At 34.1% G+C, this 19999-nt stretch overlaps 1 protein-coding gene across 10 annotated transcripts in view; it reads left to right on the forward strand.

The window, feature by feature from the left end:
- The window catches only part of LOC127860348 (AMP deaminase 2-like), a 71356-nt gene that overhangs the window by 20175 nt on the left and 31182 nt on the right, over positions 1 to 19999 (forward strand). For 8 of the 10 annotated variants that reach the window (XM_052398365.1, XM_052398364.1, XM_052398368.1 and 5 more), the window contains 3 exons: positions 1885 to 1944; positions 6735 to 6906; positions 13266 to 13455. In XM_052398365.1, the coding sequence (XP_052254325.1) occupies positions 1885 to 1944; positions 6735 to 6906; positions 13266 to 13455 (422 nt within the window). The remainder of the gene's footprint in view (positions 1 to 1884; positions 1945 to 6734; positions 6907 to 13265; positions 13456 to 19999) is intronic. The other 2 variants (XM_052398372.1, XM_052398373.1) reach the window with 1 other exon arrangement.

Consider the following 19999-nt stretch of genomic DNA (forward strand, 5'->3'; position numbering starts at 1 on the left):
TAGTTTGCAGGTTGTGGCAATGATCTTTTCAACATTGTGCTGTACCTGTTTACATATCAATTCTAATTTTAGAGATACTGCCAGCATCATTCACCAAAACTTGTTATAACAACAATAGCTTGTTTGTTTGTTTCGTTTTTTTCCAGCTTCTTGCCAAAATACTAGACCATTGAATGCTTGTGGATGCAATGCAATGGCCCCATGCCAATAATAGTAATAGATGTTAGTTTTCTTGAACAAAAGTAATATTTTAATTTTAATCCCCAATTTCTTTTATGTCACAATTAATGTATGCATTTAGTTAATGATTAACATGTGCTTCTGGCAATTTCCCATATGGCCATGGCCTCCAGAAGACTTGTTAGTTTGGTAACAGGGGATAGTGCAAGATTGTTAGTTGGGTAACAGGGGATAGTGCAAGATTGTAAGTTGGGTAACAGGGGATAGTGCAAGATTGTTAGTTGGGTAACAGGGGATAGTGCAAGATTGTTAGTTGGGTAACAGGGGATAGTGCAAGATTGTTAGTTGGGTAACAGGGGATAGTGTAAGATTGTTGGTTGGGTAACAGGGGATAGTGCAAGATTGTTAGTTGGGTAACAGGGGATAGTGCAAGATTGTAAGTTGGGTAACAGGGGATAGTGCAAGATTGTTAGTTAGGTAACAGGGGATAGTGCAAGATTGTTAGTTGGGTAACAGGGGATAGTGCAAGATTGTTAGTTGGGTAACAGGGGATAGTGCAAGATTGTTAGTTTGGTAACGGGATAGTGCAAGATTGTTAGTTGGGTAACAGGGGATAGTGCAAGATTGTTAGTTGGGTAACAGGGGATAGTGTAAGATTGTTAGTTGGGTAACAGGGGATAGTTCAACATTGTTAGTTGGGTAACAGGGGATAGTACAAGATTGTTAGTTGGGTAACAGGGGATAGTGCAAGATTGTAAGTTTGGTAACAGGGGATAGTGCAAGAGTGTTAGTTGGGTATCAGGGGATAGTGCAAGATTGTTAGTTAGGTAACAGGGGATAGTGCAAGATACAGGAGATGCCATGATCCAGCGACAACTAACCACTGAAATTGGTCTTTAAGTTCCAAGTGTAAAGCACTTAGTGCCTTGGACCTTAGTTTATTATCTGTTGCGAAAAAACGAATTAGATGGTTAGGGTTGAGCGGAGGATCCAACCTACTTAAGATTCTTGTTTATGGTGTTCAGATGTTTGCAATGTGTGAACGATGTTGTTGTGGTTGGATAGGTATTGTTGCAAACATCCAGACCTAAAGATCAAAAGATATCTGTGAAAATATTGTTTATTTTATATAGACAATAATTAGAGTTAAAACTGGACTCTTTGTAAATAAACTTAAAAGGAACTTAAAAGAAATTGATGCAAATATGTTAAAGGAATTGAGGTTCACCTGTATCTTTAAGTGGCATTTTAGTTGTTTCATTCTCAAAACCACAACTTACACCCAGTCTTTAGCAAACTTTATGAATATTTGTGTTGGTAAATTTATATACAATATAAATCATTATAGGAAAAATTGCTGCAGTACATTTTAAGTGATGGCCGCTGAATAATTAAACAGTTGCCTTTTAAGTCACTTTTATCCTCTTATTCTAATTGGTCAGAGCAGATTATCAACACAATTGGTAGAAATCTATGTTCACGTAGGTGTACTATGTTAATTTTAATAATAAATGTCATAATCCTAGTAACAGTAAAGTTAGGGATGTCGATAATCACAACTGTTTTACTGACAGCTCTTGGTAACTTTCATTTGATTACATTATGCTTTAAGGTGTAGTCATATGATAGGCATATTATATAGATGTTTCATCCAATTAATTTCAGTATGTTTTACATTGCCACCTTTATTGCAATGCATTTCAGAGACTCAGAACATGGGCACAGTAGATACCATCACTCGACCCATTCATCATTATCATCCAAGTAAGACACATTATCATCCAAGTAAAACACATTATCATCCAAGTAAGACACACTATCATCCAAGTAAGACACATTATCATCCAAGTAAGACACATTCTGTATGAATTGGATTAGGACATAAATGCAGTTCAGTTCCAGTGTTGTTGTTTTTCAACACAGAGGTTACAGATTCTATTATTTATGATTATAAGATTACATTCCGGGGTCACTTTGTCAATAACATAACTGGTAGCTATTTTTTACAAGTTTTTACGTTTTACAAAGATGGTCAGTTTGTTAAGCCTTGGAATTATAATTCATTGTAAAATAACTGATTGATCTGACCATTCCATCAATTTTAGAAAGACTAGGCATTATAAATGTGATATTAATATTTATAGAAAAAATATAAGTAAATTTACTTTTCAGGGGCAAAGCAAAATATGGGCAAGGACTGAAATACAATTAATTTCTGACTTACTGTACATTTTTAGTATTAAACTTATGTTTGGTGCTTCATTTCAATTTCCTTCTCGTTAGGAATTCCATATGTCTAAAAACTATGTATATAGACTGAGCAGCTTTTGTGCGATAGTCATTCTTTCTTTTTTTCAGTAGAGATTCTGTATGCTAGTGTCCTATGTAGATAAAGTTTCTGTATAGACTAGACAAAGGGATATTTTTATATGGAGTTTTTGTGTATAGAAATCCCCGAATCCCTGACAAATCTGCTTACAGTACCGAAAAAACTTGACCCTGCCTATATAGTGCAAATGTAAATTTCTAAGAGTAAAATGGCCCCAATTAAATGTTGCCTCTTTTTTTCCAACCTAGAATTACCAAACATGGCCAGTGGGTTCATTTTAATATGAGAAACACATGTTCTTAGTTTTAATTAAATCCTGCAAACCATTCTTGAGAAACTAGCTTGCCCAGAACGTTTGAACTAACTGACACTGAGGCCTTGGCAATATAATACGTTGGTAGCTTGGATTTTCTTCAAAAAGTCAAGACAAAGGACTTCCTGTCATTTTTTGATAAATTATTATCATTCATCTAATTAATCACATTAAAACTCCCCCATGCTTATTATTGTAAAGTAATATTTAAAACACAACACCAGCATATGGGTTTCATTTTCTTCATTTTCTTGACAGTCAACAGCCGCTAATGTCATACCTCCACCTGATCATCCAATAAATCAACTAGTCACCCACCAGTCCATGTGCTCACTATATAAACCATCTAATATGTCTTTTGGAATTCTGTCAATAAGGGTTTTCAGTGAACATGCTTGCAAAAGGGCATCTGGGTTACCAAAATTGACAAGTGTTAGCATCTCAAATAATATATTATTATATTGGCTTCAATTGTGCTGTATATTTCCTAAAATGTATATTTACCATGTATTCTTTCCTGGTATTTTCTTACTTTGCCTTTAGTGAAGTATGATTCAACATATGATACCTAAAAGTATAATTATATTATTGTCATTAATATTTTTGAATCATTTATAATTTTTCAATGTTTTGCTCTTTCACATGATTTGGCTATGGTGCTAGTATTTTTAGGTCACCTGATTACTCTGGTGAGCTGTTGTGATCGGTCTTTGTATGTCGTCTGTCCGTCCGTCCGTTGTCCACATTTGTTTGTAAACACTCTAGAGGCCACATTTCTTGTTGAATCTTCATGAAACTAGGTCAGAAGCTTTGTGCCAATGATATCTCGGTTGAGTTCGAAACTGGGTCATGCCGGGTCAAAAACTAGGTCACTAGGTCAAAAAAAAGAAAAACCTTGTAAACACTGTAGAAGTCACATTTCATGCCCTATCTTCATGTAACTTTGTCAAAATGCTTGTCTTAATGATATGTTAGTCGAAGTGGTTCTGTTTCGTTGAAAAACATGGCCGCCAGTGGGCGGGGCAGTTTTCCTTATTTGGCTATATAGAAACCTTGTAAACACTCTAGATGTCACAATTTTTGCCTAATCATCATGAAACTTAGTCAAAAGATTGGTTTTATTGATATCTCTACCGTGTTTGAAAATGGTCCAGATCAGTGAAAAAACATGGCCGCCAGTGGGCGGGGCAGTTTTCTCTATATGTAAATAGTGAAAACATATGAACACTCTAGTCACATTTTTCGTCCAATCTTCATGAAATTTGGTCAGAACATTTGTTTCCTAGATACGTGAGTTAAGTTCGTAAATGGTACCGGTCTGTTGAAAAACATGGCAGCCAAAGGTACGGGGCAGTTTTCCTTATATTTATATAGTAAAAAAGGCTTGTGAACAGTCAAGAAGTCACTTTTTTTGCCCTATCATCATGAAACTTGCTCAAAACATTTGTTTTATTGATATCTCGGACAAGTCCAAAAATGGTTCAGATCGGTGAAAAAACATGAAAAAACATGGCCGCCAGTGTGCGGGGCAGTTTTGTCTATATGTATATAGTGAAAACATGTGAACACTCTAGAAGTCACATTTTTGGCCCAATTTTAATGAAATTTGCTCACAACATTTGTTTCCAAGATACGACAGTTTAGTAAGAAAATGCATCCGGTTCATTGAAAAAAATGGCTGAGGGGGGGGGGCATTTTTTTGTCATATTTATATATTAAAAAAAGCTTGTGAACACTTTAGAAGTCACATTTTTGGCTTATCATCATGAAACTTGGTAAAACGAATTTCTTTTAATTTTTTATATCTCAGATGAGTTTGAAAATGGTCCCTATCAGTAAAAAAACATGGCCCAGGTGAGCGAACTAGGGCCATTTTGGCCCTCTTGTTATTATCTCACCTGAGCACAATGTGCTGATGGTGAGCTTTTGTGATCTCCTTTTGTCCGTTGTGCAGCATCAACATTTGCATTGTTAAAGGGATCTTTTCACAGATTTTGGCAGATATTAAAGTTTGTCATTTAATACTTTTATATATTGATCAATGTAAGCATAGGATCTTAAATGCTCCAGTAAAAAACAAGATTAAAATTAAAGAAAGGAAAAAAAGTAACCCTCAACAGGGCTCGAACTTCTGACCCCTGGAGTAATATTCTGTGGCTTATACCACTCTGCCATCCATGCTAATACTATCAGTGATGACTATTTAATACTTTAAATAAGCAATCCTTGTAGTGTCACAAAATATAACGGCAACAACAAAACTCTCCAAATTATTCAATAGATTCACATTGAAACTCTTTGTAATTTTCAGGTTTTTAAATCGTTAAAATATGAATAAAATTGATATTTTAGAGCATGGTATATGTTCAGTATAACTGTTTCCTCACAAATAGCTTAACTACAAGGAATATTTGCGAATCTAAAACAATTTATATGTCCCCCAGTCTATACTGGGGGGACATATTGTTTTTTGTTGTTTTTTGTCTGTTTGTTGGTTTGTTTGTGTTAAACATTAACATTGGCCATAACTTTTGCAATATTGAAGATAGCAACTTGATATTTGGCATGCATGTGTATCTCATGGAGCTGCACATTTAGAGTGGTGAAAGGTCAAGGTCATCCTTCAAGGCCAAAGGTCAAATATATGAGGAGGACATCTTGTTTTTAATTTTGTCAATTTAACAAAACGTGAAAAGCCCCATTTAACACTCTAGAGGTCACATTTATTGTCCAATCTTCATAAAATTTGGTAAGAAGATTTGTGCCAATGATATTTTGGAAGATTTTGAAAATGGTTCCGGTTCATTGAATAACATGGTTACCAGAGGGCGGGGCATTTTTCCTTATATGGCTGTAGTACAACCTTGTAAACACTCTCAAAGTCACATTTTTAGTCCAATCTTCTTTGAACTTGGTCAGAACGTTTATTCTAATGATATCTTGAATTAATGTGAAAATGGCTCTGGTCTGTTGAAAAACATGGCCACCAGGGTGCAGTGCATTTTTCCTTGTATGGCTATAGTAAAATCTTGTTAACACTCTAGAGGCCACATTTATTGTACGATCTTCATGAAATTTGGTCAGTAGATTTGTCTCAATGATATCTGGTTCCAGTTGGTTGAAAAACATGGCCACCAGGGGACGGGTTCATTTTTCCTAATATGGCTATAGTAAAAAGTTTTTAACAATTTAAAAGTCACATTTATTGTCCAATCTTCATGAAACTTGGTTAGAACATTATTTTTGATGAGTTAAAAAATGGTCCGTTGAAAAATATAGCCACTTTATGGCTAAAGTAAAACCTGGTTAGCACTTTAAAAGTTACATTTATAGTTCACTCTTTATGAAACTTGGTCAGAACATTTGTTCTAATGATATCTTGTGCTGCACATAACAGGTCAGTTCCTTTGTATCTCAGGTGAACAAATTTAGGCCTTTCAGGCCTGCTTGTTTTGTTCAGTTTCATAATCTTGCATGCTTTACTTTTATATATCCACTGCACTTTTGTATGTTTTTTCATGTAATTGCATGAATAGAGTTTATGTTCATCTTCTTAATGAACTAGTTAGTTTTTGATATTGGTACTGTTGATACGTAGTAAAAAAGTGTGTTCATTATTTAAGACATGCTGTCTTCTACCATAATATTATGGTGATACAAATGACTCTTTTAACTATTATTGTTGCATTTTTTCCCATAATTATGGTACAGAGAAGAAAACAACAAATATTCAAGACTATGCTGTTTTAAATGATTATTTTACAACAAGTGAGCTGAGACCAAATTTTTGTTGAATACAACTGTATTCCCTATTAATGAAATTCAAATGTATTGCTGCAGTATTAATATACACAATCAACAAATAAACTGCCCATGTCTTCTTTGTATGCTTATTTTTTGTTCCATTTTTAGTGTAGGACGAGGTGGCACTGGGTCAGAACGGGAAAATGGTTTCCCATCATCTTTGCACCGGTTCCCTAGCCAGAGTGAGGATGCATTTGATGAAATCGAGGAGGTCAAAGAAGAGTATAACAAAGCCCCGCTGTTTCAGAGGATTCACATTAGCGGGGAGGAAACATCTGGGGTAGGTCAGTGTAAGGGATCACTATGGTGTTAATTTTGCTAAGACCATTAGGGTTTCATCTTATCTTTTTTTCTTATAGAGAGGGCACGAAAGTAATGCTGACATGTACAAGTTCACTTTATCAGCATGGAAAGTGTGGGCGTTTTGATTGCAGTATAAAAATATTTTTGCACATAGAACATTGAGTTCTTCACTTTTGTATAATAGTTTAGCAGATTATAATCTTAGGCAATTTATACATGCATCATATTTTGATTCAAAAGATGACATATTGAGTACAGTTTGTGTCCTTTTTGGAAAGCATACATTTTAGATAGTGCTCATTATTTTTTTTTGTATCAGCTTTAAATGTGGAATCTGCAAATTCAAGTAATTCCACAGTATTCTAAATTGCAATTTTTGCCTTAAGGCATTATGTGTATAGAGAACTGATAGTATCTGTCGCTCACCTGAGAATGTACCATAGTGACTTAAAAGCTGTTTATTAGTTTCGCATTACTTGTTTGCAATAGGTGTTACTGTTGTTTAAATTTGAAGTGGTAGAAGATATGTGTATTAAGTGTCTTAGTCCTGTTAATAAGAATCTGGAACATGGTTATTGTTTTTAGCTCACCTTTCACAAAGTGACATGGTGAGCTTATGTGACCGTGTGATGTCCGGCGTCCGTCGTGTGTGCGTGCGTGTCTGCGTGCGTCCGTCAACAATTTGTTTGTGTAGACAGTAGAGGTCACAGTTTTCATCCAATCTTTATGAAATTTGGTCAGAATGTTTATCTTGATGAAATCTGGGTTGGGATTGTATTTGGATCATCTGGGGTCAAAAACTTGGTCATTAGGTCAAATAATAGAAAAACCTTGTGTAGACAATAGAGGTCACAGTTTTCATCCAATCTTTATGAAATTTGGTCAGAATGATTATCTTGATGAAATCTGGGTTGGGATGTATTAGGGTCATCTGGGGTCAAAAACTAGGTCACTAGGTCAAATAATAGAAAAACCTCGTTTAGACAAAAGAGGTCACAGTTTTCATCCAATCTTTATGAAATTTTGTCAGAATGTATATCTTGATGAAATCTGGGTTGGGATTGTATTTGGGTCATCTGGGGTCAAAAACTAGGTCACTAGGTCAAATAATAGAAAAACCTTTAACAGCATAATTAATTGTTTTCACTAAGTGTATAATTATCATTTATATATCAGATTAAAGAGAATAAAAAAAAAATATTATGGATTTTATTTCATGAAAATCCATAAAGGATAAGTGTTATTAATCGTTGCTGAATTATTGAACAATGCGGATTATTGGTATTTTCACACGTTCGTGGTAGAGTGCAATATGGCGGATAGGTTTGGTGACGGCGGGTATTTTCCACATGTTTTGCGGTGAGGTAAAGCCTAATGAATATTTATTAAGTGAAATTAACCAATCACAGGAGGAATTCCCCTTCATGATGATGCAACTTCTGTTAAAATCGGCTTGTAAATTGTGTTAGAATGGACCAAAGTCTGCGTGAATTTGTCAGAAACTTAATCGGTATGTATCAATAGAAGATATATCGTTTAATAGTACATACTCTTAGCTTTAATTTGATATATTTCATGACCAAATCGGTTCACGTTTACCCCAACGCATTTTTGTTAAAAGTTCAGTGGTTACGAAAATCTTCTTCTGCAAAGCCGCCATTTTGAATTTCCTTCGCTTAGCGAAAAATTTACGAAATATTCACAGAATAAAGCCTTATTAAGCAAAAGAAAAACACTACAGTGGGTGTAAATCAATTCATCTAATATGTTTCTGTGTTTTCTGTCACTAATTAGTTATTTTCTGTTTGTAAGGACATTTAAATTCTAAACAAATTATGTTAACAGTACAATTAGTTTTGGTAAACTGATTGATTTTGCACGAAACAAATAATAATATACATATTATATAAGTATTAAGGATTTTAATGATTAAGTTGTTTCAATATATATGTACAATATTAAACGTGCAGAGGACAGTATATTTAGGTCTTTACTTCTTTAGACATTTGGTTCTCATTATTTCTCAATTGTGCAAATTTTTTTTATGGCAGACTGTTCATGTTATTTTATTGCAATGTGTGTCTTAATTTTGTTTTAGGTGTATTGTAATTCCACAAAACTTCCATGGTCTGGTCTGAAGGGAGGATATGAAGATGGACTCCGGAAACTTCCTAGTCCCTTACTGCCAACAAAATGGTTTAACTTTGCAAGTATTGAATAACTATTCAGCCCATAAAGGCAGAACAACTGACCAACAGACTTGTTATTGAGTTAAAAGCTTTTGTTAACAAAGACAATCTTCCAGTAACAGTACTTATGGAATGGTTGAGACGTTTACATCCATCTGATGCAAATTGACAGTTCACTAAAATACAAGGGTGAAAAATGCTGGTCAAATAAACATTAAATGGAAAGAAGAAAGTGAAAGGATTTTTATATTCAATAATTGTATATAATTATATTTTAGTTTTATTAATGTTTATATATATCTGTTTGTGAATTTATTGTTATAAAAGGAAAAAGCATTATTTTCATTGTAGATAATCATCCTGTATGTAAATTATTAAGGGACATTTTTAAATTTTGTACTCAATGTATTATGTCTATTTGTGTGTATTGGCATTAAATGTATTCTGTTAAACCACATGTTTGCTTGTTTAATGATTTTACTGATATTGACATGTTTAATATGTTAACTTTTATGTAAAAATTTAAATAGACAAAAGCATTTTGGGAATGACATCAAAGTAATGCGACATACAGTTATTAACTTAAAAAAAACGAATAATGACATCATGGTTTTTATAGGAAAAAAATGTTTGCACTTGCAGATAAAGAAAATGGACCTTAAAAAGAGCATGTCATTTAACATACTGGTCATGTACATAATTCCGGCCACTTTTGGGACTATTTAAGAAAAATCTTTAGTGTTAGGCAACTGGTTGAAACTTAACTTCACATATATAATCCTGGGTTCAAAACTCACCTAGCATGAAAATTTAGAAAGAATTAGATCGGTGAATGTTACTTAATGAACAGAAAATGATGACATGTAAACTATCCATTTTCGTATGTTAAATGTACCTAAAAAATCGGCCACTTTTCAGTTTGATCTGCAGATAAAATTACAAAGCAATATCTTTTGACAAATGTCCACAATTTCAGAGTATTAATCAATGTTTATACTATTAAAATTTTTGACTTGAAATTTAAAATAAATGCGAAATTATTATACCAGTTACTCCCCCTACCTATTTTAATAAATATAAACAATGGGAAACTGCTAATTCAATAAAAAATATTATTTTTTAATGTGTTTAATAAATTTTTTCAAACATAGCTAAAAAGTAAACACATTTTGTTTGAAAAGTTGATTCAGTATTGATTATTAGTAAACGCTTATATATATTATTAAAACATGTAATCTAGTAATATTCTTATAAAGGGAGGTAATTCATATATTAAAAATTTATATTTAGGTTCTGATTTGTATGTTTTGAATATAAGTTTTTGTACAATTAATTGCTAAAACTTTAATTAAAGTTTATTAGATAAAATAAAAATAATTTTATCAAATATATTTGTTTCTTATATGAATATAATTGTTGCAATTTATGATGACATCACTTTTTTCATGAGCCAAATAGTTCCTGCTATATTTGTGACATTTTAACACAAAAGTTTACCGTGATATGTTCTTACATTTGCAAAATATTGATAGTGGGGATGGTTTTCATGTTGATTTTTCTAAATAAAAACAAAATATGTGCGTTAAGATCATGAAAATGATTTTACACAGGTGGCCGATTTTTTTACGTACAGGCCGGAATTACGTACATGACCAGTATGCATACCAAGTTTCATGAAGATATCTTGATAAATTAAAAAAAAAAATAATTTACACTAAAATATCATCTGTGTCGGTGCTGCAAATTCCTGCAAAATCAGTCTTCTAGAGACCACAGTTTTCATCAGATCTTTATGAAATTTGGTCAGAATGTTTATCTTAATGAAATCTGGGTTGGGATTTTATTTGGGTCATCTGGGGTCAACATCTAGATCACTAGGTCAAAAATAGAAAAACCTTGTGTAGACAATAGAGGTCACAGTTTTCATCCAATCTTTATGAAATTTGGTCAGAATGATTATCTTGATGAAATCTGGGTTGGGTTGTATTAAGTCATCTGGGGTCAAAGTCTAGGTCACTAGGTCAAATAATAGAAAAACCTTGTGTAGACAATAGAGGTCACAGTTTTCATCAGATGTTTATTAAATTTGGTCAGAATGTTTATCTTAATAATATCTGATTTTGGATCGTATATGGGTCATCTAGGGTCAAAAATTAGGTCACTGGGCCAATTCTAGTAAAACCGTGTGTAGATGAAAGAGGTCACAGTTTTCATCACGTTTTGTCAGAATGCATTAATTAATGAAATCTGGCTTGGGATTGTATATGGGCTGATAGAATTTAAGTTGATGTAGCAAGGTTAGTCAGGTGAGCGATTCAGGGCCATTATGGCCCTCTTGTTTTATTTGAGTTTATTATTGATTAATGAGTCAATTTTAAATTCCAGCTGTTTCTTTGTAATGAACACAATTCTCATTATGAAAGTAAACAATTACTTTATTGGGAAAAATTTGTACTTTATGGGTTTTTGCTAGATACAAATTATAACCTAGATAATACAAATTAATGTTGCACATCCTCTGGAAATGCTTTAAACTCTTCTAGAAAATCTGCTCAGGATGGGTAAGTGGACCAGGCTTTTCCTTGAAATTGGCCATGCTCTGTGAAAAAGGGGTGTAATGCATGTGCGTTAAGTGTCGTTCAAAATTAGCCTGTGCAGTCCGCACAGGCTAATCAGGGACAACACTTTCCGCCTAAACTGGATTTTTGCTAAAAAGATACTTTCTTGAAACGAAAAATATCATAAAAGCGGAAAGTGTCATCCCTGATTAGCCTGTGCGGACTGCAGAGGCTAATCTGGGATGACACTTTACGCACATGCATTAAACCCCCTTTTTCACAGAGCTCGGCCCAAATGTTATTGCCAACCTGAGAGTCTGGATTGCTTATGAAATGCAGCATTTGTGTGAACTTTGAGACGCAACAGTTGAATAAGACTGATAATGGAAGATGACTTAATTGTGTGACACCTTTTGTTAGTCCCAAGTATCTTGACTGCAAGCCTCAAGGTATACAATGTACATTCTTTTCCAGCATGAATTAAAAATTCTGTCAGATTAACATTTTTGTAATTGTTCTTTGAAGTGTGTTAATTGCCCCATCCAAATGTAATGGCATTTGAAAAAAATGCATGTTAGTATAAACTATATATATAAGTTTAAGTTTTTATTTACAAAAAAACACTGACTGTTGATGCTGTTAAGTTAAGTGCTGATAGGCTAAAAAAATAAGTTCTTAAAACATACATCTTGTCTGTTACTATAAGGCATCACCCACATACTTAATGTAATATTCTTCAAGTTATAGTTTGCACTACTAAACATGAACTATAATAATTTTTATTTATAACAAAGGATGTTAATAGCCACTTGATGTAAAAACTTATAATGAAAGACAATTGGAATCTTTAACTATTGTTACTAATGTCAATACATCAACAACAAACAGATTTTTCCTAAACAAATGTCCAGTGCTGAAAATCTGTCATGAAAACATTTTGTCAAGGGCGTCTAAGTCAAAAGTGTTATTGCACATTTGAAATAAATGTGACCAGCTGAAAGCTTTTTACAGTGGAATGCCTTTAAAACTGTACCATAACATTCATTTAAAATACTCATAACTTTGCATTTATTATGTACCATTTAAAGCAACAATACTGAGTAATACTCATTTAAATAAACATAATTTGTTTCTGTGGAACATTTTGTCAATCAAATTAAAACAACAACATTCAAATTAATAGAGTATAAAGTTTTTGCTTAATTTTGCTGTGGGTTTGTGTCTGTGTGTCAGTCAGTGTGTAAGTTGTAACAAATTTGTTTGCACCATGTAATCTAATTTCAAAGTTATACAATACATGATATTAATACGAAAACATATTTGTAAAATAGTGCTATTCACCATTGATGTTAATATAAAACAATCAAACAAAATACAAGCAGTTTTTATTAAGAATGCATAGACCGTGGCTTTAGTCCCTATTCTCAACACCCGCTTTTGGCTAAGAAGAGACTTCATTTAAACGAAAAATGTCATAAAAGTGGAAAGTGTCGTCCCTGATTAGCCTGTGCGGACTGCACAGGCTAATCTGGGACGACACTTTACGAACATGCATTATGCCCAGTTTTCTCAGAACGCGACTCATTTAGGTTCCTCAGAAGGACCTAGAGCTGGCCTCTGTGAGCCTTGTGCAGGCGTTGATGATCCGTGAGAAGTATATGGCAATGGCCCAGCAGTCGTTCCCGACCATCACCACCCGCTTCCTGCAGTGCCTTGAGGACAAGGAGGAGTTCCAGGCACTCAGTGAGGGCATCTGCACTGATAAGAAGATTTTAGAAGGTGTGTTTGCATATTTGGATTTTAAGTTTTTACAGAATATTGCTAATTAAATACCCCTGCCCCTTACCCCCCAAATCTTATTACACTGTAACTCCAATATAAAGCGCTCCGTTATAACGCTGTATCCAATATAACGCGGAGGGTGCTTGGATCCCATTTTTTCTCCAACCTTCCATTTTATTTCTGATTCAAATCCGTATAATGCAACTTCATTTATTTTCAGACAATTCAAAGATGGCGGCAATCACAGTTATGTTGATTGCTTTATTCAACCGTCCGTTGAACCGATTATAATCGCCTCGAGGTTAAACAACACCGACAGCTAATTGATGTTAATCTGTTGGGTAATGTCAATAAAGGTGTGAAAAACTCGCGTGTCAGTGTTTATTACATGTATACCTCATCAGAGCGGTTCAGTGCGATAATTTCCATAAGTTAAGTGCAAGTGGGATAGTTATACAATTCAAGTAATTCAAAACGATTGAAACATTCTTTCTTTGATATGGTATAAAACAACTTTTTCTGTCATTTTATCATCATTCTAGTATTATGTCATTTAATCTCTTTCAGTTCGTGTATAAGAAATTAAATAATGCAGACGATTTATTTACATGCGAACGCAGTGACAGTGTACCGGCAATTGTTAACAGAGTTTCACTTTCATTTTCGCGCGGTATCAGAAAGTCCCCGGGAAACACGTTTTTGCATGCGTATGACGCAATAAAACAATTTGTTGTACATGAATCGCATTGCATTAAATCTAAATTTAAAGTTGCTCGTCCAATGAAAGCTCTGCCCCATAATGCACTGTACTCTTAACACTTCTGAAAATGGCATATATGCGTACGGTTGTGTTTGCGAATTTCTTAAACATATATCGTCATTAATGTTCAAGATTATTATTTTTAAGTGATGTTGCAATTTTATTGGATTATCGGATAAATGTGCACATAAGAAAAGCGGTATGTATACTGTTATCGATACAATTCGGTTTATATGCATGTATTTGCCTCAACACAGCATGGCAATATATATACATGACCTATATTATAGGCTATTCTATACCTGTTTTGTTTATAGCGCCCTGCAGTAAATGAGCTCAAAACCTATAACGCGGATCCGTTATAACGCTGTTTCGCGGCTTGAACCCCATTGACCGCGCTATATTGGAGTTACAGTGTATTAAAGTGGGTTATCCCCATTTTCTTTTCCATTCCAAATCTCTCTTTTACCTTACTTAGCTAACCTGGACTCAATCACATAATCAAAATCAGATATTTCTTGGTGAAGTGAATTTAACTATTAAGTCCTTTTGCAAAACCGCTTCTAGCTGGTCTGTATTCAGCCACATCAACACACTTCATTTAAACCTTCACCTAATTTGGTCTTATTATTAATTATTAACATGTTTCTTATTACACTTAATTGCTATTTAGTCTAGCCCCAAGTTCACTGATGTCCATTCCCTATCCACTGTTGTTAACCAATCCTCACTTTGTAGAGACCTAATTTAGACTTTAATTTAACTTAAATGACCTATATCTTGATTACTAAATGGTACTGTTTCATATGTATAGCAGGAACACTGCTTGATGCAATACTTGATTACTTTCAAACTTATTACCACTCCCAACCCACCTATATCATCTGACCTAACTTTGACCTTGACCTTCACTTAATTCAGATATATTTCAAATCCTCTGTCCTTTATCTAGCACCAACCAGGTGCATATTTGTTTATCAAAAATGGAGTCTTTTCCTTAACCATGTTTCTGTACCAACCTTGTTTTATATTCAAACATCAGTTCTCTGTCCTTTTGGAAAAAGTGTTTATATGCTCAGTTTATTTCCGTGACAAGCGTCTCTTTGTTTGGAAATGACCTTTCCTGGAAAACACATTTCTTAAGAAAACTACTATAATCAATTTATTATGCCCCCCCCTTCGAAGAAGAGGGGGTATATTGCTTTGCTCATGTCGGTCGGTCTGTCGGTCCGTCCACCAGGTGGTTGTCAGACGATAACTCAAGAACGCTTGAGCCTAGGATCATGAAACTTCATATGTAGATTGATCATGACTTGCAGATTACCCCTATTGATTTTGAGGTCACAAGGTCAAAGGTCAAGGTCACGGTAACCCGAAATAGTAAAATGATTTTCGGATGATAACTCAAGAACGCTTTTGCCTAGGATCATGACACTTCATAGGTACATTGATCATGACTTGCAGATGACCCCTATTGATTTTTAGGTCACTAGGTCAAAGGTCAAGGTCACGGTGACCCGAAATAGTAAAATGGTTTTTGAATAACTCAAGAACGCATACGCCTAGGATCATGAAACTTCATGGGTAGATTGATCATGACTTGCAGATGACCCCTATTGATTTTGAGGTCACTAGGTCAAAGGTCAAGGTCACGGTGACCAGAAATAGTAAAATGGTTTTTGAATGATAACTCAAGAACGCATGCGCCTAGGATCATGAAACTTCATATGTAGATTGATCATGACTTGCAGATTACCCCTATTGATTTTGAGGTCACAAGGTCAAAGGTCAAGGTCACGGTAACCCGAAATAGTAAAATGATTTTCGGATGATAACTCAAGAACGCTTTTGCCTAGGATCATGACACTTCATAGGTACATTGATCGTGAACCCCAGATGACCCCTATTGATTTTCAGGTCACTAGGTCAAAGGTCAAGGTCACAGTGACAAAAATCGTATTCACACAATGGCTGCCACTACAACGGACAGCCCATATTTATTTTCATGATATAATGAAATAGTTACTGAGATTAATTATTTAAAAATAATATCTCAAGCTTATTTTGAAGTTGTCTATTGCTGTGTCACGATTTACGATTGTTTTGTCAGAATAGCAAAAGATTTGTTTTAGATCTGGGCAATAATTTATTTGTATAACAGCAATTTCATCAAACTGATTGTTGTTTTATAACCTTTATCTTTCAACACAATGATTGTATCATAATTAGTATAAGGTTGATTTAAGGTTATAGGTGTTACCTTTTTTTTTAACCACTCTTATCATTGAGCATCTTTATGCTGAAAACAAAAAATTTGAAATACTGTCTATTCAATTCTTGATTAGAAACCAGAAGATACATGAGTTTTATATAATGGAGGCACACTCTGAAAAAACCAGGCTTAATGCACCGGCCAATTAGGGACAACACTTTCCGTCCAGGTTTTTGGTTGAGATGACACTTCCTTTTAACAAAAATCCCATACAAAATAGAAAGAGTTGTCCCTGGATATCGTGTGCTGATTGCCCAGGTTAATCAGGGACGACACTTACGGCATGTGCATTAAGCTCAGCTTTCCCAGAGTGCCGTGCAGTTTGTTTTTCAGCTCTATAGTACTACTTTTGAAATGAGTTGCTTGATCAGGCAGACATTCTCACAAAGGAGCATTGTATTACATAATGTAAAATGAGGAATGTTTTGAGTATCTCTAACGGTATGTGCGTATAACGCTTTTATGGAACTAAATGCAAGTCTAAACACTAGATCAGTGAACTTAATAATTCCCAAAATCTGAGGGAACTAGAAATGGAACAAAAATGCAAGGAATCATTTCAATACAGCTAGCTATCTGTCAAATATCTATTGCTTTGTTAGCTGGTCTTGTTGAATAAAATGGCAATTGGTCTTTATTTTTTGTTTCATTTTATTTAATTTGCAGGTATTAGAGGTAATAGTTGTTTTGCTTTAGAATGTCACTTACATCTTTTCCTTGTCATAAATTAATTATGTTATTTTTGGTGTTGCTGTTTCACCATAAACACAGTATTATTGCCAGTTTTACTTTTAGTTGGCCTTGACCATTCAGATGCTACCATGTTTACTTTACAGAATACCTGAAACGTCAAAGAGGTACATGCATTGGTTCGAAAGGAATGTGACTAAGGGTGACCAAGTTAATATTTTAACATATGTTGAAAACCCTTATACAAATTAAAAATTCTTTTAAAGTATTGGAGTCAGATTTAGGCTTAAATGTTGGTCTTTTGATTGCATTTATCAAAATTAAACATTTATCTGTTCACGTCAATGTTCTTCATATTCATCAATTAGAAGTAAAGGTAAATAGCAGTATATAAGTTCTTTGTGGTTTCCTGAGTGGTCTGCAGCCAAGGTGACTATGATACAATATCTGGAGAATTTTGATTAAACACACTGGACATAGGAGCTGGTCAACTTGGTACAATCATGATTTAAAAATCAAGAATGTTTTAGATTCTGTGCTCAGCGTTCAATAAAACTTGTGTTTTCTAGTCCATCTTTCCAAATCAGTGATTTCAAAATAAAAAGAAAATAAGTGATACCTACATGTATTACTCTCTTCCAAAGTACATCTTCGGCAATTGTGCATTTTAAGGAGAATAGATTTTAATTTTAATATTGTTTGGGAAAACACATCTGCATTTCGATGTTGTGTAACTGTGACTTTAAGGGCTTTTGATTTTGTTAAGATGAATTAAAACCTTTCTGCTCTGGTAAGGATGACTCCAGCCTTGATGGTCATAGTTGTTATTCTATGTAGAGCCAGTTGCACGCCCAACAAGTTATGTTTTAAATCCACTGAAAATATTCATCCAAATCCATTATCTTGATTATTTAATCCAATTACTCAAAGAAAAAAAGTACTGACATAAATTTTGTTTAACCCTTTACCACTTAGATACATATTTTCACGCATTTGTAGTCACTCAGAAAGTTTAATTTAATTAAAGACTTTTCTTGCTATATTCAAATTGTTAAGGGTTCATTTCCAACCCGAAGATACTGATGAGCAGCAAACAGCATAAAACCTGAACAGACTGCAAGTTACTCGCAGGCTGTTCTGGTTTTATGCTGTTTGCACAATCATAGCCATTTTCACTTTGCCTCTGAGTGGGAAAGGGTTAAAGTTATTCATATGAAAGAATAATCAAAAGCATTTAATAAAAATAATATTGAGAAAATTTACAAATTTTCACTCATGCAAGCGCTCATAAAAATGTTTATTGTCTCATTTTACTGAAAAAATATGTCATATTTCCAGACAAAAAAAGATCCTCTATCAAATATCTGTCCTTTGTTTTCGTAAAAGTACAAATGTTATGTAGATTTATTGGTTCACGCTACAGACTTGGTTTATATTGAAATTTGTTAAATGAAGACATTAATTAAGACATCTAATGAACTTGGTTGCCCTAGTCGGAGTTGTGCATACAATAGTGATTTGTTGAGATTGCACTGACTGAGTGAAACAAATTGCTGTATCGGAATAAAAAATGTGTCGCGCTCAGGGAAAATGGGGCTTAATGCATGTACCTAGTGTGTTGGTCCAGATAAGTTTGTGCAGTCTGTACACGCTTATCAGGGACGTTTCTTTTCTAAGATGGATTTTTGCTGAGAAGAGACTCTTATTGAGTGTTAAATACCATACAAGCGGAAAATGTTGTCCCTGATTAGCCTGTGTGGACTGCACATGCTTATCTGGAATGACACTTTATGCGCATGCATTAATCCCTGTTTTCCAAGAGGGAATTACAGTTTGCTGTGCTTGGAAATTAACAAAATTTCATTGAACTTTTACTTTGTTCATGATTTATAATTGTGGAATTTTCCATTTACATGGGTATTAACAAACATGACTCTGCATATTATTTGGACAATTTTGAGTCAGGCAGGATTTTCTTTTATTTGCTCGTGTATTATTATTATTATTATTATTATTATACCGGATTTATATAGCGCCCTTTTCATGCAAGAGTGCACGTTCAAAGGCGCTTTACATAAGAACATTTGAAGTATCGCAGATACGGATACATTTTGCAACACTGTTTCAGAGGAAATCAATTAAAACTACCGTATTTTACCATGCATAGCGCGCAGTTTTTTACCTTCAAATTTCAAAATAAAAATTCAGTGCGCGTAATACATTGACACAACGCTTTCCTGGTTGCTAAATTGCAAAAAATCCATTTCGTAATCGTAAATCTTCACAATTGCCGCCATTTTTTTTATTGTAGAAAACTACACCCTATAATGTTATAGACTGAAGGGGCCGTTGTCGAAACAACAAAAAGCGGGAAAGGGTAGGCATGAACGGGGTAGTAACAGTTTTGACAAAAATTAAAAGATGAAAAAATGTCATTGTTGGTGTTTTCACACTTCTTCATTGATTGTTCATTAAAAAAAATCGAGGTATATCAATCCCCGCGTCGTCGCGGTATTGTTTGTTTAAGATTTTGTTGTCATGAAAACTCGTTGATTTACAACGCAAAACGTCTTATTTGAACTGACGCTAATTATTTCAATCATATTTCTCAACTTCGCTTTTGCTTTATTTTGATAATTTAATCCAAATTTTACTGTTAGCAATTCCGAAAATTTGCACTCTATGTGAATTGACAGTTTGACGTCATCAAAGGAAAGCCGCTTCCTGTCTGAAGCAATAAAGCGACAAGTTTCTCGCCGACAAAATCGGCTTCCTTTGTCTAGCAATCAACATGCCGAACTAATCGTGTGTTTGTTCCT

Source organism: Dreissena polymorpha, chromosome 15, assembly GCF_020536995.1.
Source record: "Dreissena polymorpha isolate Duluth1 chromosome 15, UMN_Dpol_1.0, whole genome shotgun sequence".
In the NCBI taxonomy this organism is placed as follows: Eukaryota; Metazoa; Mollusca; class Bivalvia; order Myida; family Dreissenidae; genus Dreissena; species Dreissena polymorpha.